Below are 20,000 nucleotides of genomic sequence, written 5' to 3' on the forward strand. Positions count from 1 at the left end.
ATATATATATATGCGTGTGTGTGTGTGTTTATGCATGCATATATATATGTATATATGTGTATACACACACACATACATATATATATATATATGATATATACACACACTCATACATACATACAAATATTTTTATATATCTGCGTAGTATTTTTCATGTACGTGTCGCTATTTGTCTGCATTGAAATATATATATATATATATATATATACACATACATGTATAGGTATATATACACACACACACACATGTATGAATATATGCATATATATATATAGATATATATAATATATACATGCATACACACATATGAATATTTATATACACATTATTATAGTTATCATTATTATTATTAGGAATAATAACAACAGTATAACAATAAGTAAATATTCATAAACAATACACTAAAATTAATGATTTTAAAAAAAAATTGTATTGTTTACAAATCTTTACCAAAACAAATTGTTTATAAAGAAAATATCAACTATTTTACACCACCACCACCTGGCTTTTGGCTATCGGTAGCAGAACTCAGTCTGCTACAATCATTCTGTAAATGCTGTTTATCTGATAATAACTTCCTGCATTCCTTTCATGAAACTCAGAGACACTAAAAGTGGTACTTGAGCCCTGTGATTTCCCCTCCGGTTAAACTACTGCAAAAAAAAAAAAAAATCCTAAACCAACACTCATATCTCATCACCTATATGTAATCATTGATATAAGATTATATCTAAAAAAAAAAAACATATCTGCACATATGTATGTAGATAGATATGCATGCAAATATACATACATATATGTGAATGCGTGTTACATCCTATATATTGTTTCTTTTTAAAAAGTTATAAGCATATATAAACAATTGTAAAAAGCCCCAACATTTGTCACACACACACATATGCATACACAAATATAAATATATATACAAGAGAAATTATGATAAGCACAAGTGTACATAATTTCTTCCCTACATATGTTTCACCATTGTGGTAATTTGGAACTCTGCATTGGATATTCCTAGTGCAATTGAACCACAACGGATCATCCTACTGTATACTAGATACACTATATATATTATGTACAAGTATATATATTTTATGTTTGTGTGAAAGCATATCATCATCATTTAATGTTGTTTTATATAAAATTATTAATAATGTTTCCTGAATGATTAATGAAGAACAAGCATTAACTGAAGAAAGAACTCAACACATGAAATAGAGTAAAACATTATTAGATAAGCCTTTTTTGGCAAAACTTTGAAGTAACAGTCAACTTCTTTAAAATAAATATATCATACATATATATGTTTGTGTGTATAAGCAAATGTCTATTATACACTTGTGTCTAGATTTTATGTATATGTGTGTGTATGTGTGTGTTTATAACTCAGAGATGAAAATTATATTCAAACTTTTATTTTCATGCTATTTTTACTTTTGGTTCAAAATTTTAAAATCGGTGGAGCTGATTTTGTCTTTTTTTTTGCAAAACTGAAATTATCGATTAAGTTATCGAAAAGTTAATTAGATAAAAGATTTCAAAAAAAAAAAAAAAAAACAAGAGAAAGAAATTAATGAAGAAAGTAAAATATTTGAAATATTATGACAATAACCATCGTAATTTTCAGACACGATCTTGTATCTATGTATATATATACACACATACAAACATATACACATACACATATATATATGTGTGTGTGTGTGTGTGTATATATATATATTATTTGATATTGTTAATCAGCTTGTAGAATTAAGAAAAAAGTGTAATTTACTAATGGTGGGATTCTATACACACTAAGAATTAAGTCAATTTGAACTCTGAGTGCTTTACGTTAATGATTTGTCCAATCAGTCTAGTTGAACAAGCCATTATGGGGAAACTTAAAAACTTAAAATCCCACACATCTCACAAGTAACATTATATATAAATACATATGTATGTATGTATGTATGTATGTGTATGAGTGAGTAGACAAATGAAAGAAAGAGCACTCAACAGAAGGGAATTACATGTATTATTCAAAACAGTTTGATTTGGATCCCATGCTACTTCAAGTTTCGAAGGCCTTAATGGAGCCTTTCTTGTTAGGCTAGTAATTATCTAATTGACTTACCAACCTGACGAGATAGGTTCTGTTAGGGCCTTTGAAACTTGAAGTAGCATGGGATCTGAATCAAACTGTTTTGAATCATATATATATATATATATATATATATAAAGTGCTAAATTTCCTTTGAAAACAATTCGGTCTTAGTAGACACATTACATGTAATCTTCTTCTAGCACATTAGCAGTCCACCTAGTGGTCTCTTTTTTATATATATTTATATATACATATACAATAATCCTTTGAGATCTCAGATATTTTTTCTGAATCTCCTTGATTCTTTTAATGTGCTTGTTCCCTGGTATTAAATTGATATTAATTAATATCCAATTTTTTACCCTATTGTTTTAATTATATATATATATATATATATATATATATATATATATACACACACACAGATATATATATATATATATATATATCTGTGGATATGTATTGTAGTGAGTTCAAATTTTACTATAATAAACTTTAACTTACATTATTTTGTATCAAAATTCTGTAAAGAAAAATTACAAATAAATATATTTGAATCAAAATTTTCTCCTCATTGTATGTTTTTTTTTTGTGTGTGGCTGAGGGTTTGTGAATATTCAGGGAGTATTCTTAAATAAAGAAGATGCAAATTAAGGGAATGTCTTTCAAATATATTCTCTCCCCTAAAACAACTTTACCACCACCAACATATGTGTGTGTGTCTGTATGTGTGTGTGTGTGTGTATATATATATATATATATATATATATATATATATATATATATATATATATATATATATATATACATATATGCATATATATATATATATATATATATATATATATATATATATATATATATGTGTGTGTGTGTGTGTGTGTAATGTATGTATGGACACACAAAAGAAAGAGAAAAATGCAGAACAATGATGAAATGTAATTTTTCTTTTTAGAAATATTGAAGGAAAGACTATATTCTTTCATATATTTATATATGTATAAACATGTGTATATATGTACGTATATATATATATATATATATATATATATATATATATATATATATATATATATATATATATATATATATATGCACACACACACACACACACACACACATATATATATACATATATATGTATGTATATATAGATTGTACTTACTTGAGTACAATGCAGTCTTGAATGTAATGTGACTTTACTTATTCTATTTAAAAAATTATTCAATATTTTGTACTCCTTTTTTTGCATGTGAATACAATGTTACCTACTAGTTTTTACCCTCATGCATTTTATATTAAATTTTCTGCATTATACACAAATAAATATCACACAAACACATATATACATACATATCCATACATACATGCACACACACACAGATGTATGCATACATATATATATATATATATATATATATATTTACATACAATCATATATATATATATATATATATTTACATACAATCATATATATGTATGAGTGTGTGTGGGGGATGGGGGGGGGGTAATATTTGATTAATGAAAGACAGTTAATTCACAAAAGATTTTTTTTTTTTTTGCTTCTGGAAAAAAGATTATCTTTAAAACCTTTATGTGAAATAATGCGTTCCTTGTAATAAATGATTGAGAAGTGTTTGCTAAATTCTTCAAACAAAAACACAGACAAAAAGAGGTAATTTTTTTCCATTTTTAGGCTTCTTTTACTAAACATCTTGCTTTTGTTATTTTCCATCTTTTGGGGTGTTTTTTTCTTTTTTGGCAGTTACAAATCATTCTGGATAATAATTCAATATAATAAGCAAATAATTGCTATTTTTATGTTTTTAAATGGAAAATCTTTTTCTTTCATCATAATAATTTACACTTTTTCAACAATATTGAATATGTCATATCCTCACCATTTTTCTGCCTGTTCTTTTATATTACATTATTATCACCATCATTATTATTATTATTATTATTATTATTATTATTATTTATATGTCTGGATTTTACATTTCTAATTGCTTGTAGTTCATAGTTTCTTTTTTGTGTTTTTATTTTAATTTTCATTCAATTTTTTTTCTTTTCATTTCAGTCTAAGGAATTTCAAAATGACCAGCTCTTGGTTTCATATAAATTTTTCCATTTTTATTCGTCTCTCCATCTCCTTGTAGAGGGCACCAAACATTTGAAATGACTTTATTTCTTTCTTTTCTAAATACCACTCAACCACATATCCGGCTAAGCATTCTTATTTTCCACCGTTACAAAATAAACCAGCATATATATATATATATATATATATATATATATATATATATATATATTGCAAACTTTCAGTTGGGAATCAAAGCCACATTGTATAATCGTAATATGTTAAACTAAAGTAGAGAGTTCATTTCTGGGGTTAGAAATTTCCATGTTGTTCTTGGACCGTTCAAAAACAGGCAGACCATCATCTGCTCGGCTTTTTTCCAGACGCCAGTGGTATGTGTTCTGCATCACACTGAGTACGCAAAACAGGATGCCAAAACCTAGAACAACTGTCGATACGAGAGCTAGAGAAGACTTGAACTTCATGAGTATGTACATTACAATCACTGCGTAGGAGGAGGCCGACAATGGGATGGCGATGGACGACGACAATGAAGATGAAGGTAAAGGTTGGAAAAGAAAAAGAAAATGTTAATTTATTACATTGCAAAATTACATTGGAGACAGAAATTTTGAAATGAACAAAAAAATTTATTTTTTATTCAAATCACAGAAGTCATAACATAAATAACTTTAAGAGAGAGAAAGAGAGGAATGTGTGTGTAGCCGTGTGGTAAGAAGCTTGCTTCCCAACCATATGGTTCTGGGTTCAGTCCCGTTGCGTGGCACCTTGGGTAAATGTTTTCTATAGCCTCAGGCCAACCAAAGTCTTGTGAATAGATTTGGTAGACAGAAACTGAAAGAAGCCCAACCTATATATATATATATATATATACATATATATATATATAAAGGGCATTATTACAGAAAATAATAACGCCACACAGTGGACTTCTCAAAATAACCACATTTAGTACCTAATGCGAAGAAAAACAACCAACAGAAGACGACCAACTTTCTTTTAAATAAACTTAACTGTGTATCAGCCGGTTTCGCGATTACTAGAATGAATCTAGATTTCGTTCATCAGCACCATATTGTCCCACAAATATATATAAATAAACAGAATTCTCACCTCACCAAAAACGAATATACATATATATATGTATATGTTGGTGTGTTTGTGTTTGTACCTTCACCATCACTTGACAACCGATGTTGGTATGTTTATGTCCCTGTAATTTAGCAGTTTAGCAAGAGACCAATATAATAAGTACCAGGCTTACAAAGAATAAGTCCTGGGATCGATTAGTGTATATATATATATATATATATACACACGCAAACGTGGCTTAATGGTTAGGCTGTTGCACTCATGGGTTCAATTCCCAGACTGGGCAGCACATTATGTTCATGACTACTTCCTGTTAGATACACTTTTTCCATGCATGAGCATATAAATGGCTTTTGAGTCCCGGGAGGTGTTTGAAAATTTGCATAACAAACAGTACAAATATGTCACTTCAAGCGATACAGTATTATTTGTCTTGTCTCATTTATGGATACTTAAATGCCTTTTTAGACCAGCATCGGACTTTACTGAAATGATTTTTGTGTCATTTGGGCCAGCTGTATGGTAATGAATTTCCGAGATGGGAAAGACAAGTCTTACCATACATCGAGCGTATGAAGGCTGACACTAATTCTATGTTCAGCAAGGTGTTATTTTACCATCCAACCCATGTCAGTAAACAGAACAGACATTGAATGATGATGATGACGACAACAACAACAATGAGATATAGAAAATATAGAATATTTTGGCTGGAATTCTTTTGCAATGTTTTCTGTTGTAGTGTGTCATTTAAATGGAAGTAAAATTTTAAAAGAAGGATATGAACAAAGCAAGCTTCTCTGTAATTCTGCTACAAAGAATATAAATGTTTCCATTGTGTTTCAAAGAATAAATTCATATGGAATTACAATAATTCTATTTCAATAAAATGTTTGGCCAGTAATAATTAAGCACACAAGATACTGCAGTAATCTATTAATAGAGGTTTTGGTTAATTCATGGATTTATTCTATTTATAGTATTGTTTTGATGGCCACCGCCACGACCACCATGACCACAACCACGACGACGACCACCGCTACCACCACCACCACCACAACCACAACGACGATAACGACGACCACCACCACAACCACCATCAGCAATATTACTATCACCAATGCCAACACCAAAATTATGGTTGTGGGTCTTCTGCACATGGGAAAAAAGACAGGGTGGTCATAATTGGCATGTCTTTCCTCATAGGTTTACTCATTCGGGGATGAACTGAGAATAAACAGTAACAACATAGTCATGGTGGGGGAGAGATAGGGGTGGTGAACTGATGGGATTACTAGCAATGATTGGGGCTATATTTTGGCCATATTTATAATTGCATTTGTTTTTGTGATGCAGGTAGTAGTAGTAGCAGCAGCAGCAGCAGTAGTAGTAGGAGGAGGAGGAGTAGCTGGAGTTAAAGTTAAAGATGGCTGATAGGATATACCATATATAAGGCATATATGTGTGCGTGTGTGTGCGCGTGTGTGTGTCTGTGAGTGTTTGGGTGTGTGTGTGTGTATTGGGTGTCTGTGTGTGTTGGGTGTGTATGTGTGTGTTAGGTGTGTGTGCATATGTTGGGTGTGTGTGTTTGTGTGTGTGCTGAGGTGTATGTGTGTTGGGATGTGTGTTGGGTGTGTGTGTATGTGTGTTGGGCTTGCGTATGTGTGTGTGCATATGTGTGCTTGGATGTGTGTGTATGTGTGTTGGGGTGTGTGTACATTACAAAGTGGTTTTTGGTTTTACACTTACCCACAAGAAACGTCGGGATTGACACGAAGAAGCCCGTCACAGCAATAAAACGACTACTAGAACATTCTTTCAGGTATTTAAAAGCTCTGAAGAAAGAACAAACAAAAATAAATAAATAAATAACAAAAAGAAAACTAAAATATTTTTTCACAAGTTGACAGTTAAGTAACATATAGACTGATTCAGTTCCAGCATATTACTGGTATTCACTAGCACATAAGTGGAGTCATTAGTGCGTAGAACAAAATGTTATGCAATATTTGATTTTGCTTCTACTGAGGTTGACTTTGCCTTTTGTGATTGATAAAATAAGTACCAGTTGAGCCCTGGTGTTGATTTAATCAACTGGCCCCTCTACACCCCCAAACTGCTGGCCTTGTGCCAAAATTTGAAACCAAGTGCGTAGAACAAAATGTTATGCAATATTTGATTTTGCTTCCATTGAGGTTGACTTTGGCTTTTGTGGTTGATAAAATAAGTACCAGTTGAGCCCTGGGGTTGATTTAATCAACTGGCCCCTCTACACCCCCAAACTGCTGGCTTTGTGCCAAAATTTGATTTTGCTAAGGTTAACTTTGTCTTCCATACAGCTGGGGGGAAAAAAGGTCAAGTAGCAGCACAGGGTGGGGGTTTAGCAGGTGAGATACCTCGTGATGTTTGTCTTGGTCCCTTTGCACTTTAAGCTTTTGGGTACTTACTGATGCTCTTCACTCCCTATGAAGCATGTCAATGCATGTGGCTTAGTGGTTAGGGTGTTAGGCTCATTATCATAAGACTGTGGTTTCAATTCCTGGACCGGGTGATGTGCTGTGTTCTTGAGAAAAACACTTCATTTCATGTAGCTCCAGTCCACTCAGCAGGCAAAAATGAGTAATCCTGTGACAGACTGGCATCCCGTCCAGGTGGGGAATATATACGCTATGGAAACCGTCCCTTACGAGCCGGTATGATTTGAGAAAGTAACTTTACTTTTTTTTTTGTTTTTACCAATGGAGCGTAGGTCAGTGTAACAACTTTTCTTCTCTGCTCTCGACTCTGGACAGTCTTTTTTGCACCTCTGTAGTTCGATCCCTGCTTTTTCAGTTCTGCCTTAGTATCTCACCTCCAGTTATTTTTATGGCATCCTCTCTTCTGCTTCTCTTGTGGGTTAGGTTTGGTGCTCAGAAGGGGTAGCTTCTTTGCAGCTTCTTTTGAGATTTCACTGCACTGCATAATATATTTCCAAGGAGCAGCATTCCTCTCTAAGGTCTTAGCATTTTTGAATTGTGATTGCTGCTTCAATAAATTTGCATATTTTTTTCTCTAGGTAGGAGTGTTGGCCCTACACAAATCTATATTTTACTTTTGGAAGAGGTGGTCCATGTTAGTCAGGCCCCTATCCCTTGATCTGCCCAGGATGGGAAACCCCCACCAGGAGGGTGGCATTACTCTCAGGGTCAATTACAGATAAGTTCACTGCCATCAATTTACCACAGGGAAAGTTTGCCTCCATCAATTCAGTGTGAAGAAAGTTCACCACGAGTAAAGTTTACTGGGAGGAAAGTTTACCAAGAAAATACATAAACAGTATCTTACCATTGATAGTTAAAAATTATTTTATTGAAAAAAAAAGGTGAATTGGTGACAGTGAACTTACCGGACATGCTCAGGGTCATTGAAGTACACAAATCACCACACTGCTGCCACAAGAACTGGACCTTGTGACAGGAGCTCTTTGATGGAAGACGTGATTCTTCACCCAGTTTAACATCACTTTGGGTACCTTTTGTAGAATTCCCTTAGTTTTAAAACATTCAGGCTAAGTCTCTGGCTTGAAAACTTCCTTCTTTTCTTCCCTTAATCTCTGAGGCCCAGACAAAAACAAAGGATCATGTGAGCTGATCTTCCCTCCCCATTTAATTAGTAAAATAATAATAATCCTTTCAATTATAGGCACAAGGCTTGCAATTTTGGGGGAATTGAAGCCACAATCTTATGGTTGTGAATCCAACACCCCAACCATTAAGCGACACACCTCCATTAGTGGTACCTATTTCTACAACTGAGTGAACTGGAGCAATGTGAAATGAAGTGTTTTGCTCAAGAACACAATGCATCACCTGGTCCAGGAATTGAAATTGCAATCTTACGATTGTGAATCCGACACCTTAACCACTAAGCCACACATCTCCACTAATGATGGACAGACTTGGGGCTAAACAGCATAAACAACAATGACATGTGAACAACTATAGAAGCAAACACAACAACAAATATCATGTTAATGTCAATCGTTAACAAGAACAGCAAATTACAGACACACACAAGTTGTTGTTGTTGGCACTCCGTCGCTTACGACGTCGAGGGTTCCAGTTGATCCGATCAACGGAACAGCCTGCTCATGAAATTAACGTGCAAGTGGCTGAGCACTCCACAGACATGTTTACCCTTAACGTAGTTCTCGGGGATATTCAGAGTGACACCATGTGACAAGGCTGACCCTTTGAATTACAGGCACAACAGAAACAGGAAGTAAGAGTGAGAGAAAGTTGTGGTGGAAGAGTACAACAGGGTTCGCCACCATCCCCTGCCGGAGCCTCATGGAACTTTTAGGTGTTTTCGCTCAATAAACACTCACAACGCCCGGTCTGGGAATCGAAACAGCGATCCTATGACCGCGAGTCCGCTGCCTTAACCACTGGGCCATTGCACCTCCACACACACACACAAGTACACCCAAGCCAAGCGTAAAGAAATATGTCCACTCACCTTTGGTCTCCCTGATTGACGTTAAGTATCTTGGAAGCGAAAAAACACTGCATTGCACACACCATAAGGCAACATGCATTGAGCATGATGACTAGGGTGGTGAGCGCAGTTGTCACTTCCAGGAGGTCGTTGTAATTACTGGTACTGTTGAACAGGTAGACATGGCCCAGCTGCACTGCATTCTGTTCCTGGTACAGCACAAACAGCAGCTGTAGTGACAGACCAACGAGAACCAATGCAGCTAACGACAGTAGACCGAGGCTGGAATGCAGAGAACAAAAGAATCAGAGATGTGAAGGGTGAAGCTTGACTGACAGTGGTCAACTCACGCTAGATTATTATTATATGAAACTTTTAAGAACTTGATTCAGGTCAAATGGTGGATAATTTGAGAGAGGTCAAACAATGGGATATGATGAAGGTCTGGATGGGGGTGGGCAGAATTACATAAACACAGTTCAAATGATGTAGATCAAATTATAATGACTAGTGTTATTGGATGTAGGTTAAATGTTAATGGTAATGTGAGATGGTTATATGAAACTGTGGGTGCCTGATGAAGATCAAATAAGAGGGATCGAATGAGCGGAGTCAAATGAGATTGGATCAAGTAAAAGAGATCAAATGTGAGGAGTTAAGTGGGAGGGGTCAAATGAAAGGAGTCAAATGAGAGGGAGGAGTCACGTGAGAGTGGGTCAAGTAAAAAAGATCAAATAAGAGGGGTTAAATAAAAGGATTCAAATGAGAGGGGTCAAATGAGAGGGGTCAAATGAAAGGAGTCAAATGAAAGCAGTCAAATGAGAGGGGTCAAATGAAAGGAATCAAATGAGAGAGGTCAAATGAGAATGGGTCAAATAAGAGGGTGTGAAATGAGAGGCTTGAAATGAAAGGGGTTGAATGAGAGAAGTCAAATGAGGGAGTCAAGTAAGAGAGATCAAATGAGAGGGGGTCAAATGAGAGGGGTCTAACGAGAGGAGTCAAATGAGAGAGGTCAAATGAGAGGGGTCAATGAAGGGGTAAACTATTAGAACATAATTCAGATGATGTAGATTAAATTAGTTATTTAATATCAGTCAAATGACAGTTAATAAAAAGAGTCAAACGAGAGAAGTAAAATTAGAGGCCAATTATAAAAAGAAAAGGAACATTAATTAGATGATGGGGACCAAACAATTGTAAGTGTTGTTTAGCCCACATCATTCTTAATTAAAGAGGTCTTTGATCAAAAGCATTCTAGCTGTGACCATCCAGTCTTTATCTTGGGTACTGATTATCTTGGGTACTGATTATGTTTTTAATGACGAGGGAGATTTGTCAGCTATTTCTAGCAGGTGAAGTTACTACATAGAGGCTTCCTTGATGACAATGGTTAGTAGATGATGGTCAAATATGGCTGGTCAGTGATATATGCATATCATTTAATGTATGCCGCATAAAGATAAGAGCTACTAATAGTTTCATGCTATGAAGATATGTGGCTAGGCAGGTTTTTATAATGTGCCTTGTGTCTTCAAGCAATCTTCAGGCTTGGATACACAAGGTACATTATAATCTTGGAAGCAGAAAAACACTGCATAGCTCACACCATAAGACATAATCTTGGAGACACAAGGCATGTTATAAAACTCTGTCTAGTCATGTTTCCATAGCAAGAAACTGTCAGTAGCTCTTATCATTATACAATGTGCATTTAACGATATCTATCGCTCATTGGATGGAGTACATTTTTTTTGTTGATCTTAACAGAACAGTAAACTATGTATATGTATATCCCAGCTGTAAACATTTTTAGATAAACAACATATAGGAATCTCATTAACAATTTTGTCTTTGGTGTCTTTTCTCTGACAGACCATATTTAGCCTATATATATTTATTTGAAATCAAATGTGATAGTGGCATATGCCCGCAGGTTTATATGCAGAAGCAATGTGATATAGTGTACTAGTCAAGCCTTTCTAGATAGGATTGGTGAGATAAGTGGTGCAAAGTGTCTGCAGTAAGAAATAGAAATTGAGTTAGTTTCTAGCAGACTTCACCTCTACAGAGTCCACTATATAAAACTATAAAACATAGAGCAAAGTATTATGATTTGGTAGGAAATGTCCAAACGTTATTATTATTATTTTTTTTTTAATCAATAAATAATTCCCATTACGTTTTGTTGTCATCAACACTTTATAATCTATTACTGTACATAGACATCAACAAGTTGTTTTCCTGTTTTTATAATCAAAATAAACCAAATATCAAACAGAATTGATAGTACATCAGTAAACAAGTTGGTACCATAATGATAATTACATCTGATAACACACAGAATATGAATTAATAATTGAATCTTTTTATGAAATGATTCGGCTATCAACCAAAGTTAAATAGAGTTAATATAAGTTTAATAGAGATTAATTATGTCTTTATGGAATTAAACATTACATTAACTCATTTGGGAAATAATTGATTATTATTATTATTATTATTATTATTATTATGAATATTTCTGTTTCCTCAGTTGCTATGGCTTAGATTTGTAGCACAAACATTGGCTGAGTCCCAAACGTTAACTGACTGTCTAAGAGTTCAAACTGTAATCACTGTTTTCAGATGTGAAAATAATTATTAACACTAAACAAGATTCTGTCAAGGATTGATGACATTAGTGACTAACCTTTTAGAACTCTGGTAAAAGCATTAAGCTAGTTGACCAGAGAAAACACAATAGAAACAGCAGATGCTTAACACATTATAATTCCAGTTGTAAACATTTTTAGATAAACAACATATGGGAATCTCATTAACAATTTTGTCTTTGGTGTCTTTTCTCTGACAGACCATATTTAGCCGATAGATGGATTGTTTTTTTTTTAACTAACCAGTGGTTGTGACACAGCTAAAGTCAACTAGCAGCAGGAACTTACGCCACTCAACTTTGGCTATGAAATTTGATGACTTCAACAATCCATTATCATTGCTGACACAAATACATATCTCTTACACACCCATAAACTGATTCACTTGATGGTATCAGATCTCTTTTTCCATCATTGTAGTCTTTGTTATAGATTGTTCTACTGTATAATGTTTCTCTGCTTGTTTTCACCTCCCATCATCTCTAAAGCTCACCATCCTAAAATCTCATTATTTTTTCACAAATACTAATATGACCTTCCTCTTCTACGAACATCTTCCACCAACAAACTAAAACATTTTGTCTCCAATCAATCATTGTCTTTTCACATTATGTCACATGTCCATAAGAAAGCAGTCACCACTCCTACATACTTTGATGTCTTTCTATCAAAGTATTTTCTTAAACTCAACTTTGCTCAGTTCCTCATGCATGTTAACATTACACATCTGAAAGATAGTCCTTGTCTTATTTCTATACAAGATCTGCATATCATCTACATTCAATGCTCATATTTCACTGCCATACACCACAACACTTCTTATATTTACTTGTACAATCAGCCTTTCAAACAAATAGAGAAATTCTTTATTGCTAACAGAAGCAACAATTCCATAAACTTCTTTTCTCACTTCCTTATTTAATTAGGTTTTACAGCAAATACCATCAGCATTAATTAGACCCAACCTTTCAAGTAATGGTGGTGATTCCCCTTTGTCTACCCAGCACATCTATGCAGGCCAGAATGACTTACTAAAACAATCTCTACTGTTCCTCATGATTTTTTCACCATATTTTACTCATTTTTGGACTTGGAACTTTTTCTTTGTCACTTCATAGAACTGGGTTGAAATAACTCACTGCTTAAGTTTTTCTGTTGCCCATGGACACACTGCATTTGTTATTTTCAGTTTTTTTAAAATTTAAAACCAAAAAAACTTACTCATAACAAAGTTATGATCCGAACCTGCATCTGTGCCACACCACGTACTAATGTCTTGTAGGAATGACCAGCACCTGAGGATGATGCAAATGTAGTCAATCACATCTGCTGTGTATTTTCCGCTAGGCGAAATCTATGTTGTCTTATGGATTCATTTGTGAATGAAGAAAGCATTACCAATGCCAACACCATAGAAGCTGCTTAGCATTAGCAATGTTTTATCATTATCATTTGTGTTATTAGCAGAATCATGCAGTCCAACAGTAGAGAGAATTCCATATCCGACACTATCCAACTGGGCATTGAAGTCTCTAACAACTAACATGATGGAACACAATTTAACAAGTCCCATAGTTGATCATAGAACCATTATTTTATTCTGTCCAAGTTCACCTAACTGTCTTGAATAATTATCAGGCGAATGTGTGAAGGTTAGCTTATAATGCTAAGCTTAAATCTTCCAGGAGACCCCAGATTTATAACATATCATATGTGATGGCACAAAAGGTGCATGCCAATTTCAGCAGCACATATTCAGGGGAAAATATTTTTAGTTCATTAAGACATGTAATGCAGACCCAACTTAAAATATAGGACCAGGGGTGATGTTTTGAAACATTTTTTTTGTATTACCATCAAATACATTATTTACATTCAACAGATATTTGTCCTCATCTTGTTTGTTGTTAACACAATGTTTCAGCTGATATACTCTCCAGCCTTCTTGAAATTTCCCCAAGATACCTGAAGAAGGTTGGAGGGTATATCAGGCGAAACATTGTGTTAACAACAAACAAGATGAGGACAAATATCCATCAAATGTAAATAATGTAAATAATTCCTCATCTCTTAAATATAGAACTGTATCATCAAATACAGTTTAGACTCTACTCACCACTTGGCTCAAACATGTCCAGATCCTACAATATATTTTACACCATAAGCTTATGTGATGGTGCATCTAGAGTCATGGCCAAAAGTCTGAAACATTTTTCAAAAAATTAAAATTGTTATGCCCAATATACACTCTGACCAAATATAACTTCAGGCATTTAATATAAAAATTCTAAGTTTCAGACCTTTGTTACAAACTTTTGGCCAAGTAATAATATATCGCAAATTAAATATAACTATGGGCATGTCTTGCAAACAACTCGCACATGCAAGTGCTACCAGTCGAGAAATCCGCATACCGGAAGCCAGTAAGTGTATAGGGTCATCAGGAGAGAATGCGCGCCGTTTCAGGGCCTACCTCTCAACAGCATCAATGGGCACCGGCCTCCCACTCACTGATATGAGGCCCCACTTGCTAGATCAACTGGTTATTAAATATAGCTCAATAGCTCTCTAGCCATTGCTCATCGTCTCTTTTTAACCAAATCCAGTGGCTAGCCTTCTCCACTGTAGTTTGGATATCCCTCATGGTGGTATTTACCTTACGATGAGTTAGGCCTAACGATAACAGCAGTCATCTTACACTGTGTCCAACAAACCCTCTACATCCAGCTGCGATTGGAAAATGCTGAGCTTCCCAGAAATTTTAATTTTCAGACCCATGTTCCAAACTTTTGACCATGGCTGTATTGAGCACAGGTAAAATAAAATTAACGGCTCTAAAATGCCATTAAATAGTGTGCATATTATAAATAAATTTCTAATGCTTATTTAATAAAAATATGCATGTTTTGCATAAAATCATTTTGGGTGGCGGTTATGGCATGTTTAGCTTTCTTGTAAACAGTACATCTTGTAGCTTGGTCATTTCAACATGAAATCCAGGAGAATGGAAATACCTTAACTGGAAAACAAGAAAGGGTTGGCAACTGGAAGGGCATCCAGGGATTGGATTCTGCATCAATAAATCTCACTCAACCTATGTCAGTGAGTGGGGTGGGGAGAATGGAAGCAAAAACATGGTGACAATGATGATGATGATGATGGTGGTGGTGGTGGTGATGGTGATAATGATAATGATATTGATAGTAATAATGATAGAGAAAGTGAGAGAGAATTATATACATACAAGGAAGGAAGAACGAAACAAGATAGCTATGATACTTAAGTAAATGCTTAAAATGATATTCTCTTTCTTTCTATAAATCATATTCACATGAAAAAAAAAAAAAAAAAAATTAGTGTTAAATAAAAATGAAATCAATATTTGATAGCCATAAGAGTTTGGAGTGAGGTCAGATATAATAGGAAAGCAATGAGCAGCAGTAATGAGTACAACCGTGGCAACAAAAAAACTACACCAACAATTACCAGAAAACTATGAAGCGTAGGAGCATTCTCATGCAGCAATATAGTTAAAGTTAAGCAAAGATGAAAAGGTCATTTGTGTGTGTGGTGTGTGTGTGCATGTGTGTGTCTGTATCTGTCTATCTATCTATCTATCTATCTATCTATCTATCTATTTATCTGTCTGTCTGTCTGTCTCTTATCTATCTGTTTATTTATCTATCTATTTATCTATCAGTCTGTCTATTTGTCTCTATCTATCTGTCTGTTTGTCAGTTTGTCTGTCTATATACACATTTATTTCACTCCCCCATCATTTTTCTCTCCCCTCCCATCCTTTCTGTATAAGAGCGTAGGCTCAAAACATTAAAGACCTCTTCCATTTTTCCAGAGCAATTATTGAGGCACATATAGAATTTTTGTATATATGAGCCTACAAACAAACATCTATATTCCGGGTGTATAACCACGCATCCTGATATGTATCTAGATATTTACTCTTCCACATGCACACCCATACATTCATATTTCTACATGCGTGTACAGAGCTATATCAAAATATGTTCATGTATGTCAGTACATCTTTTCAGGGGGAAAAATGTGAAAACAGCAAATCGACCCCAGGACTTATTTTTTTTATGCTTAGTACTTATTCCATCAGTCTTTTATGGCTGAACCGCTAAGTTACGGGGATGTAAATACACCAACACTGATTGTCAAGTGGTGGTGGTGGTGGTGGTGATGGGGACAAACACAGACATGAAGACACGCTCACATAGATGTGCTGTGCATGAGAAGACCTGCCAAGCCAAGTGCACCTGTGCTGGTGGCATGTAAAGAACATCTTTTGAACATTGGGCCTCATGGAGGCAAATGGCTGAGTTCCTTTCAAGTGTTGGGCCTCACAGAGGCAAATTGGCTGTGTTTCCTTTTTAGTGCTGGGCCGCACGGAGGTGAAGTGGCTGAGTTTCTTTTGAGTGTTGGGCCTCATGGAGACAATGACCAAACCCTTTGGCATTATGTCGTGCTTGAGAGCAGGACCAATCGGGCTGAGCAGAATCGCGGTTGTGGAACATACCGGTGACATGCAAATTGGTACCCGTGCTGGTGGGTAGCACGCAAAAGCACACTGGTATCACGCAAATGGCACCCATACCAGTGGCATGTAAAAGTACCCATTACACTCTCGAAATAGTTGGCATTTGGAAGGGCATCCAGCCATAGAAAACCATGCCAAATCAGACTGGAGTCTGGTGCAGCCTTCCAGTGTGCCAGCCCAGTCAAACCGTCCAACTCATGCCAGTATGGACAATGATGATGATGATGTTGATATATATATATATATATATATATATATATATATATATATATACACAGTAGGTTTATTTTTGTTGCCATCTGCCAAATCCAATCACAAGTTTTTGGTCGGTCCGAGGATATAGTAGAATACACTTGCCCAAGGTGCCATGCAGTGGGACTGAACCCAGAAGCATGTCGCTGGGAAGCAAGCCTGCACCTATGTGTACATCCAGCCATTAAAACTGTAGCAAAACAGACACAGAAGTGTCTGGCCAGTTCCTGTCAAACCATCCAACCCATGCCAGCATGGAAGGTGGACGTTAAACGATGAGGATGATGATGCTGATAATATATATATATATATATATATATATATATATATACATACACACACGTGAATATATATGTATGTATGTATATGTATGTACACATGTGTGTGTATATATATATATAGGTTATAAGGGGTAATGGTGTCAAGAAGACCCAAAGATGTCAGGTAACCATTTTCTTGCACTGTCTCTGATGAAGGGATATATAAAATATCCCAGAAACTGCTGTAAGACCTTCTCTTTATAAATGTTCTGAAATCTTTCACAACCTTAGATTTTTTATCTCATTCAGTTAATTTTATACACACACACACACATATATATATAAACACACATAAAGACAGATAGACAGATAGATAAATAGATAGATAGATAAAGTGAATTGACAGAGTTGTTTGAGATTTCGATAAAATACCCTATGACAATCCTACCAGCACTCTGAGTTCAAATCACAAAAAGGTCAATTCAGCCTTTCACCTTTTCAGGGTTCATAAATAAAGTACTATTGCTGGGAGCGATTCTTCTCTTGGCTGTGTTCCGATATGGAGAGAGAAGGATTCTAAATGATTTTAAAATGTTGGAGGTGGACTGTGTCTTACACCAGCACCTGTGTAAGTTTTTTTAGGAGTTGATGACCCAAGGTAAAGCATACATATACACACTGACTTAGAAAAACCATCCAACCCATGCCAGCATGGAAAAACTCTGGTAATAATCTTGATGAGTTACAAAGAATTGATTAAAACTCTCAACTGCTTTAGCCATATTAATTATAGTCTTGCTTTTTTAATAAAATACAGGAGTTAATTGAAATTTGAGATATATTTCTAATAATGCTATTTAACATGCTCTGTAAATATTTGATCTTGTTATTATTACATGTGATTTCCCTAGTGGTGGCAGTTATAAAAAGTGAGATAACCATTTCTTCATATTACAAGACAAAATCAGAAATCTGAATTTGAAATTAAGGAAATGAGGAAAAAGATGTTCAGAATTTACATGTTTATTGTTTTGTTTATTTATTACAAAATTCTTAGTTTCTAGTTGGTGATAATCATGTATAGCACCCTTTCATTCCTTTTAAAAATCATCAGCATGATAAAACTTGTGACTTATTGATTAAACATTATTTTATGAAGTGAGACATTTTCATTAAAGATGAAAGTAATTACAGTTTTGTTTTTACTATTCTCTAATCCATTATCTTTTATCTTTTACTTTTATTTGTTTTAGTCATCGAACTATCAGTCACTTTTGAACAACCACAAGCTATGGGCATGTAAACAAACTAACACTGGCTGTCAAGTAGCAGTGGATGACAAACATAAAGACACACACACAATAGGCTTCCTCACAGCTTCCATCAACTAAATTCACTCACTAGGCATTGGTAGGCTTGGGGGCTATAATAGAAGGCACTTGCCCAAGGTACCACACAGTGGGATTGAACTTGAAACCAAGCGGTTGCAAGGCACGCATCTTCAGCACACAACCCATATCCTCATGACATAGGTGAACTTACTTTTGACTATTCTTTCTTAATCTTTTTCATGATACTTATTCTTATATATTTCATATTTATTTTCTGGTTCATGTTCAATACTTTACAAATTTTCTATATAGTATATTTTTTATAATCAAATTTTATAATGAAATCCAAAGGCTGTATATTTCTGCTGTCTAATGTATTGGTTTGTTAGATAATTTTTTTCTTTATTGATTTAAATATTTTTAGGAATATTTCACGTGACTTAGCAATATCTTCTTTATATATAGAATTTTCCAATTTTGCATTTGTAATTAATCTTTTTTTTTCACAGAATTCGTAGGTCCCACTGTTTCAATTTTTTAAATATATATTTAGGAATTTTGGCAACTTTAACATTTCTGCAATTATAGACATACCAAAAACCAGGCAAATGTGCACTGATATCACGTGATAATAGCCCAAGAATGTTTATTCACCCATGATGTGTTGAGTACTATTTCTTTGGGTGTGTCACTAATATGTGCATATGTGTGCATATATACATACAAACATGCACATGTATAACATATATATATATGTATGTATATATTCTTTCATTCTTTTATTGGTTTCAGTTATTTGACTGCGGCCATGCTGGAGCACCGCCTTTAGTCGAACAAATCAACCCCAGGACTTATTCTTTGTAAGCCTAGTACTTATTCTATCAGTCTCTTTTATCAAACCGCTAAGTTATGGGGTCATAAACATACCAACATTAGTTGACAAGCGATGGTGGGGTAAAAACACAAACACACAAACATATATATATAGGTTGGGCTTCTTTCAGTTTTTGTCTACTAAATCCACTCACAAGGCTTTGGTTGACCTGAAGCTATAGGAGAAGACACTTTCCCAAGGTGCCACGCAGTGGGACTGAGCCTGGAATCATGTAGTTGGGAAGCAAGCTTCTTACCACACAGCCATGCCTTATATATATATATATATAATATATCATCAACATTTTGCATGT

General features: G+C 34.6%; 1 protein-coding gene across 2 annotated transcripts in view; it reads right to left on the reverse strand.

Moving 5' to 3' along the window:
* Positions 1-3,759: 3,759 nt before the first annotated feature.
* The window catches only part of LOC149133050 (uncharacterized), a 154,550-nt gene continuing 138,309 nt past the window's right edge, over positions 3,760-20,000 (reverse strand). For both annotated transcript variants that reach the window (XM_089360869.1, XM_089360868.1), the window contains 3 exons: positions 9,780-10,040; positions 7,032-7,117; positions 3,760-4,674 (listed from right to left, as the gene is read on the reverse strand). In XM_089360869.1, the coding sequence (XP_089216995.1) occupies positions 4,451-4,674; positions 7,032-7,117; positions 9,780-10,040 (571 nt within the window). In that variant the 3' untranslated portion in view covers positions 3,760-4,450. The remainder of the gene's footprint in view (positions 4,675-7,031; positions 7,118-9,779; positions 10,041-20,000) is intronic.

Source organism: Octopus bimaculoides, chromosome 12 (assembly GCF_046866305.1).
Source record: "Octopus bimaculoides isolate indiv1 chromosome 12, ASM4686630v1, whole genome shotgun sequence".
Taxonomy (NCBI): Eukaryota; Metazoa; Mollusca; class Cephalopoda; order Octopoda; family Octopodidae; genus Octopus; species Octopus bimaculoides.